The sequence below is a fragment of the Hesperophylax consimilis genome, chromosome 2, assembly GCF_061612785.1.
Source record: "Hesperophylax consimilis isolate HC1 chromosome 2, BYU_Hcon_1.0, whole genome shotgun sequence".
Classification (NCBI taxonomy): Eukaryota; Metazoa; Arthropoda; class Insecta; order Trichoptera; family Limnephilidae; genus Hesperophylax; species Hesperophylax consimilis.
In genome coordinates, this window is record NC_142837.1 from 38,590,185 (window position 1) to 38,610,302 (window position 20,118).

Consider the following 20,118-nt stretch of genomic DNA (forward strand, 5'->3'; position numbering starts at 1 on the left):
TTGGAGACTGTTTGTGCGAACACAACAGCTGTTTAGAGGTCTATTCTGAGTAGTCAGGTACTTTCATATCTCCCTCTTCCCATTCCTTCAGTTAAAAATCTGAAGGAACGTGATTGTGTTCCAAATTTGAAATGTCATGGTCCTACCAGTTCCAAGCAGTCGGCTATCTAGTGCCGTATGACATAAAAACACATACGCCTGTCGTTGTATTAAGCGCGCCTGTAAATTATTACAATCAAGATGACGCAATTTATGAGAAAACAAATCAAGTTTATTACAATTTTATGAACCCATATTGTATACATTTAGTGATCCTATGTACGAGTATGATATTGTATATGTAACAAGGACGCAAGTAATGAAGTGCAGTCTTTTTACGTCACTATTTAATCTGCTTTCCGCAAGGTAACACGTTTGGGTGTCAATTCTACAAGTGCTTAAATTGTGCGCAAATCAGCCTCACCATGAGCAATGAGGAAGTGTTAATCAAGTTCCCTTGCGAGTATTTTGAAAGTGTTATCAACGATGTGATCCAAAAAGAAAATATCAAAGACTTTAAATTTAGTGTTACATCTGCTTCTGGTAAAGGAGAAAACTACCTGGGTGTTATCTGTAGGATTAAAGTCACCGGAAAGAAAGACAATGGAGAAACGACCAAACTAAGCCTTATAATGAAGATTCCTCCACAGTCAGAATTGCTGAGAGAAAATATGCCAATTGAGCCAATTTATTTAAAAGAGGTTTTCGTTTATAACACAATGCTTCCTGAACTATGCGCTTTGGAAGAAAAATACAATATTCCAAAATCTGAGAGATTTGAGCGAGTTAGATGTTTTAAAGCAAGTTCAGAGCAATCCAAGGAGTACTTGGTCCTTCAGGATATGTGTGAAGAAGGCTTCAGGATGGCAAACAGAAGGGAAGCTCTTGGACTCAAGCACTTAAAATTAGTTCTGAAAAGCATGGCTAGTTTCCACGCCCTGTCATTCGTCTTCAAAAGAGAACACCCAGAAAGGTTTCTGGAGTTTGCCAATAACTCTGGCGGCATAAAAGGCTTCGAGGGTTGGAAGCCATTTATGGAATTAAGCCGTAAATTAGCTCTCGGTGGGATTTCAGACCAAGCTATAAGGGAACGAGTTGATAAATTCTCAGCTAATTTGACGGATGTAGTTGACATGTACGTCGATCCAGAGAGTGCAGGACAATATAATGTGTTGTGTCACGGAGATTTATGGAATAATAATATATTATTTAAATTTGAGGTAAGAATTATAATTTATACCAATATCTGGTGAAATATCGTCAAAACCACTTAGGTATGGTATAGATGTGATGTGATATGAGATGAATACTTGAAGCTAGTGGATAAGTCTGTGTGTTTGGGAAATATGTTTACGAGATATGGGAAGGCTGATAAGGACATTGGAAGAAGAGTGAATGCAGAAAACTCCATAAAGGAGTTGCGGACGCGGTAGTCGCTAAAACAAAGTTATCCAAATAAGTAAAGACGGAGTTATGTGACTGTTCATCTTCTCTGCTTACTCCTATGGGGAAACGGCGTCATGGTTAGTTAGTTTCGTAGGAATTCGTCCAAACTACTACAAAATTTTACAATATGTTTATTTATTTTTATATGAATTTGTCATTTATAAATATACTATGTAGTTCCAAATACTAAATCAATAACTAAACTTAATTGAACTTTATTGGTCTAGATCAGGGGTGTTCAAACTTGAACTGCTGGCGATCTACCTCAATATTATTAGATTCCGATCGATCGACTCTGAGAGGCTGCAAGTATGTGTGATGCAGGATTGTCGTCTATGTAGGTAGGGTGTATCGTGGCGCAGGTATAAGTGTATATACGGGGTGTCCGGAAACTCGTAGTACAAGCGGGAAACTGGTGAATCTACATCACATTTGGAGTCGATTTTGTAGTATATATTTTTTTTATTTGAGCTTTCGTTATCGAGTAAATCGAGTTTGAAGTTGATTTTTTTTTTTTTAATCAAATTCTTATAAATTATTACTGAAGATCAAAGTACCCAACTAATTAAAACTATTTGAAAGTAAAACAAATGAAGAAACTCGGATTTGAAGCATTATTTTGAAATCACCCTTCATTTAACCCGGTGTAATCATAAAATATTTCTGCTCTGCAGGGTTAAAACATCTGTTATTCAACCCTAAACACCAGAAAAAACTTTAACCCTAAAATAGCCGAAAAATATTTTTTTTTGGTTTTTTTTTTTTTTTGAAAATGCTCAAATCAAAAAACTTTATGTTTTTTTGGGTTCCCCATGTGGTGTAGATTCTCCAGTTTCCCGCTTGTACTACGAGTTTCCGGACACCGTGTATAGGGACGTTGCATAATTGCATGGCCACGAATCCATATAGAATTTGGAGGAACGACAGAAATTATTTCGCAATATGCATTTTTTTAGTCAAGGTAGGTGGAGGTCTGCACTAAAAAGTCAATGAAAAAACTTATATTTATTCAAAATTGCAAGTTTATTGGTTCTTACAAAAAACAAACGAGTTCTAGTTTCTAAACTGAACTAAATAATGACTTTGGATGTTGAAGCGTGGCACTGCATGTCTTCAGCATACTTTTCATACGATGGTACGTAATTACCGAGTGCTAATCGCAAGCACGATGACATATGTTCGTCAGTTAGTCGATTGCGATATTTTGACTTAATTATCTTAATTTCAGAAAATGCAGACTCGCACAAGTAAGTTTACCCAAACATTGCCGTCAACTGAAGGGCGATTTGCCTTAGATTCGGATATTTATCTTCAGATATAAAATACCAGAATTTTGTATCAGATGCTGTGGCTTTGAGATGTATATCTGATATTATCTGCAATACCTCATTTTCAACAGAAGATGAGTCCATGTTAAACTGACTTGCTATTTCAGTAGCAGATTCCTCAATGTTTTTACACGAAAAAGGGTAACTCATAAAAGATGCGATATTTGCCAATTTACTGAAATCATTTTTTTTTTTTTTTTTTTTTTTAAATATTTACTCCACACAGGAGGCCCTGAAGAAAATAATTTCCCTCAGGGCCTATGTCATCTTTGGGGATGCTGTGTGGAGGGTCTTTTTGTGGAGAGGAAGGAGTGAACATGGGTCTTGAAGAGTCCCATGTTGTAGGAGGGAGGAAACACAGAGGCCGGCAGTTCGTTCCACAGCCGAGCTGTTGAACTTAAGAACGAATCGTAGAAGCGACCCGTTCTCATGTGACAAGTGTCAACTGTGTACAAATGTTGGGCGCGCGTTTGGCGTGTATCCCGACTACGCTCCGGTGCCGAAGGGATCAATGACGCTCATAAAAACGTTTTTAATATTTGATAATTCTCCCTCATAAATAACAAAATTCAACTGAGGAATCCTTGCTTTCAAAAACGGAAAATGTTTCAGATTCTTTTTTTTCAGTTGATCTATCATAAGTTGCAATTTACTTTTGAATGCGTTTATCGCGCTAATAATAATAATAATATTTGGCTAATTTATATAGCGCCGTTTTCGTGAGAAATCACCTCAAGGGCGCTGTCATCTCAATAATAGTTTTTCCTTTATCTTGAAGCTCCAATTTAATGGTGTTAAAATGCATTGTAATATCTGTCAAAAAAGATAAATCAGTCAGCCATTTTCCGTTTTTCAGCATCTGAGTGTCATCACCTCTTTTGTCTAGAAAAGTTATTATTTCGGGCAATAATTCTTTTATTTATTATTTATTAACGCCCTATCGGGCTTTTACATAGTAAGTTGACAGTATGTGAATGTAAGTGTAACATGTACATGGATAAAATAGCTAAATATAATTAATTTATAAGGTAATTAGAAAATAAATTTATGTAATATATTGATATGTATTAAAAAAAAAATTTAAAAAAAAGAAGAAAAATAATGTCTGTTGTAACTATAGATAAAAAACTAATAAGTGATGGCAAAATACCAACACCGTAATTAATATTGAATTTAAATAATAGTAGGTACTTGAAATGGTAAAGTAAATCATAAATATACAATCAAGTATGACCGTATATGCATACAGTAATTAATATGCGTCACAAAAAAATAAATAACAAATAAACTAAGAAGTATGTGAGTTAAACGTTGGAAGGTATAGAGACAAGACTTATTTTTTAAAGCTAATAAATAATACAAGTTAATATCTAGCAAAAAGTTCTGAAATTAATTGCCTTTTGAAACTCACAAAGTTATTAACACCAAATATATCAATAATTTCACAGTATTTGTTTGCAAGGTGATAAATTCTTGGAATTGGTGAATATGAATAGATAGAGTAGTTAGTATTGAGGTTATTGTTACATTTAAAAGTGTCTTTGCTTCGAGTTTGTCTGGCAGGTACATTCATACAAATTAATTCCAATAATTCAGGGCTGTCAATGAAAGATTTGATAATTTTGAATAAAAATAATATATCAGTTAGAACTCTTCTATCCGATAGTTTGAGAAGTCTGGTTTCGGTACGTAAGTTATTATAATTTATAAATTCGATGGAAATATTCATTTAAAAATTGATGTACCCAAGAAGTTTATTTTGTACCTTTTCTAAGGCTTGAGAATGGACTTTGTAGAATGGTGACCATACTGTTGAATTATATTCTAATTTATTTCGTACTAATGAGCAATACAGATGTTTTAAAGTTAACACATTTTTAAACTTTGCCCCCATTCTCAAAATTAAACCGAGCATTCTCATTGCATCGATTGTAGTTTCATCGATGTGTAAGTTAAACTGTAGACTTTCGTGGAATAAGCTTCGAGTATTATAGAATTATAGCTTCGAGTATTATAGAATATTCTGCTCCCACGGCGCAGTATACATATCGGCACTCAGTGGAAAGGTCCAGAGACAGTGCATACCCGCGCTCCGCAGCACGTGGAACTTTCTCAGCTCACAGTTATAATACGAAATTTGCCAGCTGTTCCAGAACACTTCGTTCAGTAACTCAGTCCGCTATAAGCTACAAATAAATAATAAAAAAGGCATGAAAAATGGGAAATGGGAAAAGCACTCGCGATCGACCGTTTGAGCACCCCTGGTCTAAATTCTAGAACATATGAATAGTTACTGTTTTTCCTCAAATGTAACACTGTTTATTTCTTAAATAAAAAGAAAATAAAAAATTATGAGAGAAACGATTTGATTTTTATAAAAAATAAATCAAAAAAAAATTACAGCATAATAACATCGGGTGATTACTTTTGTCCCACCCTGTATTTAGTTTTAAGAAATCTCTAATTTATTAAATATTTATTTGTTTGTAAAATCATTAAAGTATTATACATGGTGTCAGGAAACTCGTAGTACAAGCGGGAAACTGGAGAATCTACACTACATGGGGATAGGAATAATGCTAATAAACGGATAGGAATTATTATTAGCATAGGTAGGTACTCACAATATGTAGAGATGAGCTCCAATTCAAAACACAAACACGTCAAAAAAATTGTTCAAAATGTTCACCGTTCACTTCCAAGCACAGTTGGGTCCATCTGATGATGGACTCTTGCACTCTTTGTATCATGTCTGGGGTAATTTTTAACTCGTCGAAGGCATCAATAATACGAAGTCTTAGAATATCAACATCGGGATAATCTGTTCTGTAGACTTTCGCCTTTATAAAGCTCTACAAATAAATGTCAATTGGAGTCAGATCAGGTGACCTTGCTGGCCATGCGGTAGGTCCAGCACGTCCTATCCAGCTGCCCTGGAATTCTTCATCGAGGAATCTTCGAACTTGTAGCCCAAAGTGAGGCGGAGTACCGTCTTGCTGAAACCACATATTTCTTATTGTTATTAGAGGAATGTCTTCAAAAAGTTCCTGCAGGCCATTCTGCAAGAAATGCAAGTAAAGTTGTGAAGACACCCTTGCTGGTAGAAAACATGGCCCCAAAACCTTGTTGCTAATGATCCCCGCCCAAAAATTGAGAGACCACCGATGTTGAAAGTGTCTGGGTCGCTTCGCATAAGGGTTGACGTGTCCCTACTGATGCTCATTGCGAGAATTGAACATTCCATCTCTACTGAATGTGCTCTCATCTGTCCACATGTACATATTTTCGATGAATGCTCCGTTTTGAACATTCATGTGAATAAGCCATTGACAAAATGATTGTCTATTAATGTAATCCATGGGTAATAGCGCTTGAACACATCGGTAATGGAACGGGTGTTGACATTCATCCTTGAGGGTATCCCAGACCACATGGTGTCGAATATTTAATTCCCTCCCAACAGATCAAAGGCTACGTCCTGGCTGTTCTAAAAAAAATTAAAAATGTTTTCTTCCATTAGATGATTGCGTAATGCTGGACGACCCGTATCGGCCATATTTGAAAGAACATTTCCAGTACGATGGACACGTCTCGCTAATCCGTCGATAACTCTTCGTCTTGGATGCCTTCGATGTGGAAATCTCTCCATATATTCGATTGATGCCCTGGTAGAATTGCCGTTGGCATGTCCGGGACACATTAAAATATCGTAGTATTCTGCATTAGTATATTCCATTGTAATACAAAAGTTATGCACTGTTTTAAAACACAAAAAAATGTTGTTATAAATGTTAAAAAACGTCTAAATTTCACCAATTCACCAAAAACGCATCATTGTTTTTTAAACACATAAGTTTGTTAAATAAACTGTTGTCATAAATAATGACTGTTGTGTACTGACCAGCTGACCAACTAAAGCGCAAGGGAGAGCCCCTTTTATTGCAGTAATTTCTCTTCAATTTATGCCGAACGGTGGGATTATTATTTTTTAATTTATTTTAATGTTCAAAATTTTTGAAAATAATTGATAACAATTGTTTAGAACTAACTTACAAAAAAGTTGCTAAAGTTTTTTTTAATTCACTTCTGCTATCTATTCACTCATTTTTACACTTTTAATCAAAACAATAACTCAAAACAAGACAACAATACAATTAGTAACCAACTTTCTAGTTCAAATACAGTACAACTTAATTTTATCCTATAATTTTTAACGAAATTTTGGTGCGTAAACATACTAATTTCTTCTGCGCAAGGTGTAAAACATTTGTTGTGTGTTTTTATGTAGGTATGATTGTTGCAGAGTTAATAGGTTAGTTATTGCGTTCACCAGTCAAAATGAGGGATACCTACCAATTTTCGGAAAGATATTTCACCACTTGTAAAAAATTGAAATAAACGTGACGCCGATATTGGTTGGGAACTCTGAAAGCTGATCCGTCAGTGCGTAAGTGACTAGAATTATTATCATGAAATAAATTGATGTAATTTTAGATTCTCAGGTCCAAAAGTTTTTTGGGGCAGTATGCTGTGTTGCGCTTTCTCTTTCTTTAGCCAAAGTTTTGGACAGCATTCTACTATTCATCATCAGGGCAGATTTATTTATAGGACGATTTGTATAGCGCCGTTTTTGTGAGATATCACCTCAGTGGCGCTTTACAGTTGATGCAGGTATTACAAAAAATATAAATATTACAAAAAAATTAAGTTAAATAAAATGAAGTACAGGAACAGCTGACACGAAGATGGAAGATGGAGACTCTGCAGCAAAAATTCTAGGTGGTGAATAAACTGGGCCAGCTGCTGCAGCGAAAGAGTCCACCGCGTCCACCAACAGTGCCAGCACGAGGTTCGTCCAGGTATGTGTCTGCTGCTAATAAAGCACTCTCATAGTATCATAGTAGATAACAGACCTTGGCAGAACCACTGTGTCGTTCGGCAAGTCCATCATTCATCTCCGTGTAATCTTGTTCGTGGTGATTGTGTTAGTGGTGCATTGTGCTTGCAATAAAAGGCAACGGTCGGGATAATAAATTATCCTGGGATTAGCGAGACACTTGTGAGGGCCTTCAGAGTTTTCAAGAATTCCTTTTTTAAACACCTGGCGTACCTACAGTTACTGATCTTCGTCCCAAGTTCAACTTCAGCAAATTTAGAATATTTTTTTGCAGAATTTTCGATTATTCATTTTTAACACTGCACTCTAATCGCATTACTATAAAGTTCTGATTACTAGTTGTTAAGTTAATTTAAAATGTTGATTGACTGATTTTAATAATAATTTCAAAGGGATATTGCCTCATTTCCCTTGAATAAACAACAAAAAAACACAAAGCGGTTGGAGGATGCAAGGACGCGTCCGGATGCCACGAAGGGCACTACAATAGTATCAATAGATATGTAGATTGTGGTGACACGTGTCACGATATAAAAATCTTTTGGAAGATAGATCAGCTGTTGAACTTACGAAGTAGTCGTAATAGTTTAAGAAGTAGTTGTAAGTATAGCTATATATGTAGTAGCCAGAGATGTGCTTTATTTCAAATAAATCCATTTCAAATGGAAATGCAAAATGCAAAATGGGTATTTTCCATTTTGCATTTTAAATGCTTTTCTAAAAACCATTTTGCATTTTGCATTTTAAATGCTTTTCTCAATGCATTTTCCATTTTAAATGCTTTTTTACAACATTCTTCCTACTAACTCCACTCATCTTTTTTTCATAAGCCTCAAATATCAGTCGTTCCTCAACCTCGTTATGACAGATAATTTACATTTGTCAAGTTGCTCCCTGGTAGGAGCCCTGGCAATTGAGTGATACCATTACAAAAAATACTGATTCAAATACTGAACATGGGGCCATGACGCTGTAATTTAAAATGTTAGATAGCAGTTTCTATGTTTTTACGTTGGCAACATTATTCCCGCGCAAATTTTTTAAGGTTTCATAATCTGTAGTCGTGGTGTTTTTGAATTTACCATCATGTAATATGTTTGTTCTACATTGATGTCCATTATTAAATGACAAAATTGTTTAAAAATTCTACAATTTTTTTAATTGTTTGACCTGAGAAACCATTTTGCATTTTCAATGCATTTTGAAAATAGGTATTTTGCATTTTGCATTTGAAATGCTTTTCTAAAAACCATTTTGCATTTTGCATTTTCAAATGGAAAAGTTTTGACCCATTTCCATTTTGCATTTCAAATGGTTTTGGGTACCCATTTTGCACATCTCTGATAGTAGCTATATATGTAGTAGTTGTAAGTTGTAAGGTTGGCAGTTTTCTAATAAGGTAACGCACCTTACCACAAATCAAAGACGAATCTTTATTTTTTCAATTATAGCAATATCACCTACTTGGATTGCAATTCTTGTCCTTGAAATTCCTGAAATTGTCTGAGCAAATTTGTAAGGCAACAATTGAAAAAACTCGTTGATTCCATTTCTAAATGAGTTCAAGAAGTTATTAACGCCAATGTTGGACATATTTCACATTAGTTAAGGCGTATTAACCAGCGACCGAGAATTCGAATTTCGTCAAAAGACAGTCTCGCGATCGGACGTTTTTTAGAACGAGACAGAAATACCATATTCATTCCACTGCCAGCCGTAACTCCGCGCGGCGGTCGAAACCTACAGCATGATTCCGAAGAAATAACAATTATTGTGTTTGAATTTTCGGTTGTAGCTTTCTTCCTAATAAGTAGTTACATACATATTTGTAAATTATACGTCGGAGTGCGTAAACATAAATAAATACAAATGCAGTGCGTTGACATAGTAGGTACAAAATAAGTAGGTATTTGAATAAACATTTTTTTTAAATTTTTCAAATATTTTTATTCACTTGTTTTTTTTAAAATTTTATTTTACATAGGTTTTAGAAAAGTGATTAACATTAAGTTTGATTGTAAAAAATCTCTCGTCTTACATATTTATCCGTTTGTAAGATAGGTATTACCAGTAAGTTTTATTTCTAATACTTAAAGTAAGTATATCAAAATAACCTCGTTTTTTTTCTTCTAAAACAAGAAGCTCAATTCACAATATGACATTATGAAACTGACAAAAAGTAACACTAAAAATACTAAATATGTTGAATTATACCAATGTAATAGGGAATTGGACAATAGAATAGAAATTATTAACAAAAACATGATTTGAATCGCACATCACGAATCAAAACCGTTATTTTGACGGGAATCATATACGCATAGACTAAAATGCGACATTTCCTGCTCTTTTTTAGCCAGTTAAATATATTTATATGAGGAAGATTTCGAAACAGAAATTGTACAGCTTAATGTGTAACTAAGAAAATTTTATTACAAATAAGTTTACATGGAAATGGAATTAATCTCCTTCGAAGTACTGTGCTTGACTAGAGATATACTTATCCCAACGTTGAATCAATGACTGGAAACATTTTACCACGAGTTACCCGACACCGTGTGTACAAGGTACTGTTGCATACGTGTTGCTCGCGCAACGCCGGGTAGTAAATTATGGTTTATGATTATCGCGGTAATTACAGTTGAATCGGTCACTGTAATATACCATGCATTTCCCGACACCATAATAATAATAATAATAATAATTGGATGACTTGTATAGCGCCGTTTTTGTGCAAAATCACCTCAAGGGCGCTGAAATCACCTCAAGGGCGCTGGTATACAAGGGTATGGTTTTGTGCGTGTAACTCGCGCAATGCCGGGAATTATTGATATTTTATAATTACCGCGATATTCACGGTTTCAGTCGCCGTAATTTCACCACGAGTTTCCCGACACCGTGTACACGTGGTAATGTTGCATGCGCGTAAATCGCGCAACACCGGGTAGTAAATGCTTGTTTATAATTACCGCGGTAATTAGAGTTGAATCGGTCACAGTAATATACTACGCGTTTCCCGACACCATGTATACAAGGGTATGGTTTTGTGCGTGTAACTCGCGTAACGCCGGGAATAATTGCTAGTTTATAAATACCCCGATATTGACGGTTTCGGTCACCATAATATCCATGATTCACAATATATTGTAGGTATTACCTATTTACATAATAAAATAATAATAGTATTAATGTAAATTACACATACCGACGGAATTTTAGAGACAATATTTGCTTCAGAATCACAATCATTCGTCGGTAGGTGATTATTTTCCCTGAAAATTAAACAACACAAAATTATCGCTAAATGTTATAAAAAATATATGCGTATTCTGACTGATTCGTTTGAACGACCCTGTAGCATATAAAGTACGTACAATGTACAAGGATAATTAAATATGACTAACCCTTTTTTTTCTGCAAATATTTCTCCCATGTACGTTTTTGATGACGAAATTTTTGTTTTCTTATAAAACTTTTGTCCGATAGTATTTTTCTCCTCATTTTTAAACGAAGAATTTCGTTAAAATGTTGTCAAGTAGACTGGCGTGGAATAGACGTCCGCTCGCCACCCTGTCGCAGCGGGGAGTGATAAAATTTCGGCTTGCGTCGAGGTAATCAGAAACAACGAACAAACAATAAACGCGAATCGAAATTAATTACTATTATATACTTTAAGAATAAATTTCTTGGTCATAAATTATTTTTAATGTTTCCATAATATCATAGTAAATTATTTTTGTAAAAAAATCTCAACTATACCAATTTGTAAGGTCATAAATAAATAGTCAAATTGAGGGATTTTCGTCACAAAACGCGTCCTCGGATTTATTTATTAGTAATTTTATTTGAAATAAAAACAAAATTCTTATACATACATACGATAGATAATTTATTGATTGTTTATACTGAATTATTATATGATTTGAAATATTTGTTGTATAATACAACTTCACCTTTGAAAATGCAACAAATCTGCGCATCGTCCAACGGTAACACTTTATTATGGTATGAAAATAATATTACTTTTCAAAATTTAACATCTTACTTTAATAGATAATATGTAATCTCCTTTCATACTCCAAGCAGGTCGGTTTCAAGACAGTACCTACCATATTATTGTAGCAATTCTATGTCAACGTCCCAATATCATACTCCTATGCGACGGATTCAACAGCTAGGAAACAAATACTCAGATGTTGTTGATATATTTAGTACATCAATTTCAATATATAAGCATACCCTATTAAAGTTTTTTTTTTCATCGAGTAGTGGAATATTTTAATAAAGGTATTCAATTTTATTTGACTAACATATAATAATTTTGTCAACTGAAATAGAAAAAAATATTTTGGATTTTTTATATGTTGTGCCTGCATTCTGTGTAGATCAAGTTGAGTGATATTTTGACTTTATATTTATTTTTCTGCAATTGTTTTAATAGTCGTTTCCTGCACTATTTTCATGTATAATTTCGTAAATATTTTTTATATATATGTATGCAAAAGCCTTAATAGGCGTGAAATAAAAATAAATAAATAAATAATATGAACATTCCTTTTTTCTTTGGTGTACCTGTAAAATTTCGTGTGTATGCTAATTGAACAGTATACATTATTATTAAATAAATAAATAACAACAAAAACAACCTTGAAAATAAAAATAAAACCTAAGAAACACAGTCCCCCTATCCGTCCATACACATGTAATTCTCAAATAGGCCGGTATTAATTGAGTCGTAGAAACAACTTGTTCTCAACTAAGATAAATGTCATCCGTGTATAAACGTTTGGCGTCTTTCCCAGCTATGCACCGGTGCCGAAGGTATCACTGACGCTAATTCCTCAACTTCCATTAAAAACAGTCAGTCGGAACAAGAGATTCAACTGTCTTACCCCAATTAATAAATATTACTTTTGTTTTCAGGGTGACGAGCCTGTCGACGTGAGGCTATTAGACTGGCAGATGAGCCGCCAATGTTCCCCGATAACAGACATAGCCTACCTGATCTTTACCAGCACCGACTACGAAACCAGGAAGGACCACTTCAACTACTTGATGGACTACTACCACCAATGCCTAGGCCAGAAACTCAGCTACATGGACTGTGATGTGAAGGACGCCTACCCCAAAGAAATATTTGAAGAGCACCTGAAGAAACTGTTAACCTACGGGCTATTTATATCCTTTATGCTTCTTCAGGCGGTACTCGGAGAGGTTGAGGATTTTACAGGTTTGGATGCTCTTCTGCAGAAAGAGTGTATCGAACTGGAAGACATTCAATTGGTCAACAAGGAATCAGCCAGACGTTTCAACATCCGCATAACGGGGGTCTGCCAAACATTCATTGACATGGGACTGATTTGATTAAAGCAATAATTCTCGTATTTTTGAAACAGCTTTTAAACTGTTAATACTCTTTAGTTTCTTATCACCAAATAGATCATGATATAGAAAGTTAGTTTGTTAACTAAATTTTTGTTTGCTTTTGGTGAAATAACGGTAGAAAAAACACATTTTATGCCGAAATGGCGACGACAGTCTTTTTTCAAATCGGTATAGTATAGTATAGTATATCACATTTCTTTGGGTTATTTGTTTTTCATCGTTGATGATCAGGGTTTCCTGTTTTGTTTGATTTTTCCTTTACCTTGTGCTGATGTTTTGGAGAGCTTTGCAAGAACTGTGAAAGATTTTTAAATCTAATATGATTTTATTTTTTATGTTTCAGTGTCTCAAGTGGAATGTATAAATTACAACCACTTGATGAAATAATTAAATTTATTAAAACTAATTTGATGACTTGTTTCCGTCTTTACTTTTATTTATAAAAAAAGAATTAAATTATAGATAGCCCTGATTCACTGAGATAAATAACTTTCAAAATACGAAATTGAAGTACCTACTCGATTGAAAATTCTTTTTAATTGGAACAAAAATATTAGGACAGAGTCATTTAGATACTCTATTGCATGCAGTTTACAATAATTTCGCAGATATCGTAGATGAGTTCAACTGGAAGGAATATAATTACAAGAAGGCTCAGAAGAATAACAACATATCTCAATAATAAACTTCCGATTTTATGTCCGGGTAAAATCTTCCCCATAGGAAAAACTAAACCCTTCCACACACATTTCCACAAATGATCATCTAGTCAATCAACATTATGCAAGTGCATTATATAAGCAAAATAAATACAAAACAATACAAGAACAACACGTCAACTCACCAGAGATCAAATGGGAAAATAATTGACCGACTCCAGATATTTTCATATCAGAGGGTTCTCCTAACAGGGCCTATAAATCCTACTGATCCCTCAACATAAATATTTGAAAAATCTTTCGTTATCCTACATGTATTCAAAATGACCGACTTTTGCATCTTTATATATAATTTTTTTCATAACATTATTATAATTTGTACATATTAAATGTTTGTAAAAGACCTAATGGGCGTCAAATGTAAATAGATTTCTAGTTTATTATTTATAAATAAAACTGTATTTACAAAACACCCTCCTTAACCAGAACATACCTACAAATTTAAAATCTATGATATTTTTAATACGTTAGAACCAATTGATGTTCCCATTACATCATTTTTAGTGTGATTTTTTACTTCTTCTCTCATGTAAAATCACCATCAGAAGTTAGCGTACTATAATATAATATGTTACCTCCAAACACCCTGTATAAAAAATATTTTCCTTTCAAATTATTCGAAAAATCACTGTCATCAACAATTAATATTGATCTGCAAAATACAAATATTATATTATAAATCAAATAGTTAAACGCTGCTTTTGTCATCCCTGACATAACGATATAGGAACGACATTTACAAAGAATGAAGCACGCTTTTTCCAAAATATAGCAATAAATACGGACAACGAACCCAATAACGTGCCCAACATGTTCAACATGTTTCCAAGTAACATAAAACATGTAAATGTATTAAGACATACACTGTCTATGGCTCAGCCATGTTTATGGCTCATAAGTAGAAATACTTTATACCAATCATCACTATCAATCAATAGTTGTTATTTATTAGCATGCCAATTAGTGTTGTCAGTAATAATAATCTAAATATCTTATAAGTAGTAACAATATTATGTATATTTATAATTAGTAATAATATTTAGTACTTATATTCATATTGTAATTGAACATTTAATGCTAAATCACCATTTCGATTAATCTTTTTAACGAATTGGCTTACATTATGATACCAAAAACTATGCTTTAGATAAATTGAAACTTTTTTCTATCGTTTCCTTTAATAATAATAATTGGATGACTTGTATAGCGCCGTTTTTGTGCAAAATCACCCGAAGGGCGCTGTACAAATTTATAATACATATCTACAGTGATCTATGTTATTACTAACTATTTATGGAGATAATATACAGTACAATACTTACCTGGTAGGCCACTTGAGATTAACACATAATTAAAATTATCTAATTGTTTATTAGCGAAATTTAGATACAGGATTTAGGACATTGTGACAATTGAAGTTTACACATTGTCCACAGCTAGCTCAGAATAATACTTAAATATATTGCTGTTCTTATACTTACCAATTCGTATGTTCTACCTTCTCGCCAATTCGTGTCGCTTGGGTGGGGACTAGGGAGGTGAATTTAATTAAGAACATCTAATAATTATAAGTCTCGATTTTAATAGGGTTTGTCAAGTGTTAATACTTAATCTAAATTATACTTAGATCTACTTACATCTATAACTTAACTAGTTGTCATATGGTTCGGATCACTTCTTCACTATTCGCATTGTCATTGTTCACTGTAGCTACACTGTTGTCACTGAGTTGATTTTGTTCGATGGCCTTAGTAAGGCCGAAGTCCTAGGTGGCAGCTTCTGCAGTTCTGCAGCTCAGGCCCTCCCGGCCGCGTCTAATCACCGCACTTTCTTCGCCTCCCGCCCAACATTACGTCGCCGGGCGGAGGATAATACTTGAAAATCACTTTCTCTAACTCGACAGTAACTTCTTCATCCGCCGCCCAGCATCACACCGCTGGGCGGGGAGCGCGTACTTCACCACCACTCCTGTCTCGGTCTCCTCTCTCTCCCGCCTCGATCTTGACTGCCCTCGTTCCTGAGCTCGTAGGACCTGTCGCCCTACCCCGCACTTCTCCTTCTTTCTTTAAAACCCCCGTCTGTCAACACTTGTCTTTGGGCGCACACTGCGGGACGCTCTCAGTTTATATCTCAAATTTATTTGTGATGAAATTTGATTCATCACAACATAATTAGAAAATTGGATATAACTAGACTTTCTCTCAGCTTAAAAAGGTAAGTTTTTAGTTTACCTAAATTCTGTTGGACTTGTTATGGGTCTTAGTTCCAGTTTATTCCAATCCTTCGGCCCAGATACTCCGAAAGCGCGATCACCAAACTTAGTATTTGGCTTGCGCTTAGGTTCTATCAGTCTGTCTACAGCTGATGATGTTGCTGATCTAAGAGTTGACTTCCTCAGACCAGTGTTTTCCGGGACGCATAGTTCAGAGATGTAGGGTGGGGCCATTTCATTGATGGATTTAAACAACATCCAGCACAATTTGTACTGGATTCTTTCAGGGCACTTGAGCCAGTGAAGGTTACGAAGGTGTTCTGAAATGTGCGAATATTTTGGAAACCCGGTTATGAGCCGTACCGCTGCGCGATTTTCGCTTTCAAGATTTGCATTTATTCATTTCGTAAAATAAAATTGAAATTTCAATGTACTCGAGGTAAACTAACCTAAAGGTACTTATTGAAATTTGAAAATAAAAACTATATAGAAGTAATATAAATTTCTGTACGACTGAACCTGCGTTTCATCACCAACCAATCTACGTGAGTAATATATCTATGGTCTACAACATCCACATCAGGGTTGCGGATTAAACCTAACCTCAAGGTACTTATTGAAATTTGAAAATAATAACTATATATAAGTATTATAAATAAATCGTCTGTAAGTGGCGTCACTACAGTTTGATAATGCCTTCGGAAGGCGAAACAGCTGTCACGCCTAATAATAATTACCCTGTAGAACTTGTTTGTAAATGAAATAATAATATAACCGATTTTTATAAAACATCAGTAATTTTACGTGAAATGTGAATATGCATGGACATTGTACACTTACTTTTATAATATATATGGATGATTTCATCCAATTTCAGAAAAATGCGTGTGTGCAAGCATTTGTGTGCTTGAGCGCCAGCAAAGTTGATAGAATGGATTGTCATCGACAACGACTCAATCTGCCGAGTTATAGCTCGATCGGGAAAGGTGTTAATTTCCACATCATTAATTCATTAACTTAATAAAGAAACAAAATCTAAATTCAAATACGTGTATTTAAAAATCACCCACAAACAGCGACTTGAATTTGGGAATCTATTTTTTTTACATTAACTTCATAAAGCAAGCCTGAGGAAAATCAATCAACTCAGGGCTGCGCACGGGGGTATAACTCAGATATTTTTTTTTGTTTTTTGATGATGTCTTCATAAAACTATCCAATGAAAAGCCGTCGTGATTTGGTCTCTCACTCTCTCCAGCATAAGAACCGAGTAACAGAAAGAGAGGCTACGCTCCATTTCCCCCCGAAACGCCGTGACGCCATTGTAGCGTCCTTCTGACAGATTCAGATTGTTTGCGTGATTGGTTTATTTATGTTGTTTGGAGATGGGCAAAGCGGCTCAGTTGAGGGAGCCGGTTCACTAGGTCCCGTTCACTTGAAAGATCCGCTTCAGTGAACCGGCTCGATTGAACCGGTTCGCGAACGAGCCTTTCTCCCCCCCACTGGGTAAAAATCCGACCTCGTAACAGCGGTGCGCCACGTGCTAAATCCAAATTCTTACTGACAAACTATAGAAGACACTGTTTTGTCTGAAAGATACGATCTCATTAGTTCACAGGAGGGTTAATATTGATTGTATCTTTGTATCTAAAGTACTTCGCGATAAAAGAATAAATACGTGTAGTCGTCGATATTATACAATAGTACAGTTATTGAAATCGACCTGTGTTCTATAGCATCCTAAGTATGTTCAACTTTCGCTAGTGAAATTTATTGTAATTGTACATTGCGACCGAAATCAAATTGGATCGTTTATTATACAATGTGTTATTTTGATGTTTTGGTGAAATTAAAAGTATTTAAACATGAAACCATGAGATTTGATTTTTTTTTATAAAAGTTGTGTTTAAAATATTTTTAGGTTTTTACGATTTTTCATCTCAGTGTAACAGGTTGCGTCTGACAAAATTCCCTCCGGAAAAATGAGCTGTAAAGATAAATGCTTTAAAGCTCATTTCTCAGGACAGCGCTTTGTCAGATAGGACCTTGTTATTGTGAGGAAACATTCCGACATTTTTGCTACTTTGGGCTATTGAACAAATTAAGTAGGCTGAGTGCAATTATATTGTCTATGGTCGCATGTATTTTCACAACTTTGAGAAATCGCAAAAAATGGTATTTGGTGTATTTGGTATATTTCAAAGACAAAATTTTTGCCTAGGAAAATCGATCTTTATATCGTATATTTATGATCAAATTCAAAAAGGGTTCCCAATATTATTGGAATACCCTTTTGTAAGAATGAAAAAATGAAATCGAGAAATCTTTTGTTTGTTAGGTTTTTGGTACGAAACGTCAAACTTCAATCGTACGGTAATCGTTAAATCACGCTTGCACCCGGAAAACATAAAGACGTACTTTATTATAGCTTTAATTTAAAATGACCACAAATAATAAACCCAAATGCTCTTACTTTACTGTTCACAGTTAATTATTGTAAGTTCTAGTTCGACTGGGGAAACCTTTCTAGGCATATGAAAACGAAGCACCCCACTGTTCAAATCCTTAGGCTAAATGTGATCAATCAAGGAATGTCTACCGAGATGATTGGAAGTTTCTTTAAATTAAGTTTAAAAAATCAATTAGTGAATCTTATTATAATATAGAACAATAAAAATAAACTTAAATCTATTTTAAATTAATTGTGTCGTAAATAAGTGTAATAATAATAAAAAAATGTGATTTGTTCATTTTAAAATAAACGTGCCGATTGAAATCAACCGAGACTTTCATTTAGTACACAAGATAACCATAATGGTGACCTACGACGTGAGTTTTTAATTTATTAACGTGTTATCGTGTACTACGGTTATTTGAAATGTCTCTCCCGTCCGGCGATACGACATCAACAATGAGTTACGAAGGTTGTTTTCTTAACATAATGGAGAAAATGGTGCTGCAGCTCCAAGAAGAACTAACCACCCTACGACGGGAGTTATCAACTAAGTGCTCCCAGGAGTACCAGTCCTTGTCGGCGAAACCATCGCTCGCGTAGTCGTTCCAGGGGTCGGCAAACGGAAGACAAACGCTGGTAACACCTTACGTTCGGTACCAAGGCGCACTCCTGCACCAAACCCAGCAAATTTGAGCAGGGAAACGCCCCGCTCACACTGATGGTGACCAGCACCAGCAGCCTGGTGCAAGGATGTCGCCTTTTCGTAACTGACCGGGTAACACGTACCCAGTTTCTTGTGGACACCGGCGCGGACCTTTGTGTTTTTCCACAACGCTTAGTCCAAGGCAGTCCAACCAAGCAGTCTTACGAACTGGCGGCCGGAAATGGAAGCACCGTCGCGACGTATGGCAGCCTGACGCTCAAACTGAACCTAGGCCTACGTCGTGATTTTACTCGGAGTTTCGTCATTGCTGACCTCTCCAGGCCCATCATAGGAGCGGACTTCTTGACAAGATTCGAGCTCCTGGTAGATGTCCATAACAGGCGATTGCTGGATCAGGTGACGAACCTAACAACTACAGGCAGGAGTAGCAACAACATGACCGCTTCCATTAAGACTGTCACAGGGACATCCCCCTACCACGAACTGTTTCAACAATATCCGGACCTTACGCGCCCTGACGGCGCCATGAAGAAAGTTCGCCATACTAACCTTCATCACATTAAAACTACTCCAGGTCCTCCAGTTTCAGAACGTCCCCGCCGCCTCGCCCCTGTCAAGCTCAAACGGGCCAAGAAGGAGTTTAAGACCATGGTCCGATTAGGAATTGCCCGACCTTCTGAAAGCTGTTGGGCATCCAATGGCGACCATGCGGTGATTACCGCGGGTTGAACGCCAGGACCATCCCTGACCGGTACCCAGTACGCCACATTCAAGACTTCACCCAGTCACTGAGGTATACCAAGATATTTATTTAAACGCCATAAAATGGCTTTTACAATAGATTGATACAATAGAGTGATTACAAAACAAGTAATGTGTATATATAATACTCTCCACCATAGACCTGGTACGGGCTTACAACCAGATTCCTTAGCTCCTGGCAACATTCCGAAGACAGCCATATCCACGCCGT

The 20,118-nt window shown here is 35.5% G+C and overlaps 2 protein-coding genes across 2 annotated transcripts; both read left to right on the top strand.

The window, feature by feature from the left end:
• The first annotated feature begins 464 nt into the window (after positions 1 to 464).
• On the top strand, positions 465 to 13,074 carry LOC149426003 (uncharacterized). Its single transcript, XM_089644028.1, has 2 exons — positions 465 to 1,163; positions 12,634 to 13,074. The coding sequence occupies exons 1-2, from the start codon at positions 465 to 467 to the stop codon at positions 13,072 to 13,074; spliced, it is 1,140 nt and encodes a 379-aa protein (XP_089500154.1).
• Positions 13,075 to 18,840: 5,766 nt separating this feature from the next.
• LOC149426004 (uncharacterized) lies at positions 18,841 to 19,874 on the top strand. The gene is made up of 2 exons (XM_089644039.1): positions 18,841 to 18,855; positions 19,143 to 19,874. Exons 1-2 carry the CDS (start codon positions 18,841 to 18,843, stop codon positions 19,872 to 19,874), a joined length of 747 nt encoding a protein of 248 aa, XP_089500165.1.
• The last annotated feature ends 244 nt before the right edge of the window (positions 19,875 to 20,118 follow it).

Coding starts and splice junctions, on each gene's coding strand:
- LOC149426003 (XM_089644028.1), top strand. CDS start 465: ATGAGCAATGAGGAAGTGTTAATCAAGTTCCCTTGCGAGTATTTTGAA. Junction 1,164..12,633: donor TCTCAGCTAATTTGACGGAT/GTAGTTGACATG, acceptor TTTTGTTTTCAG/GGTGACGAGCCTGTCGACGT.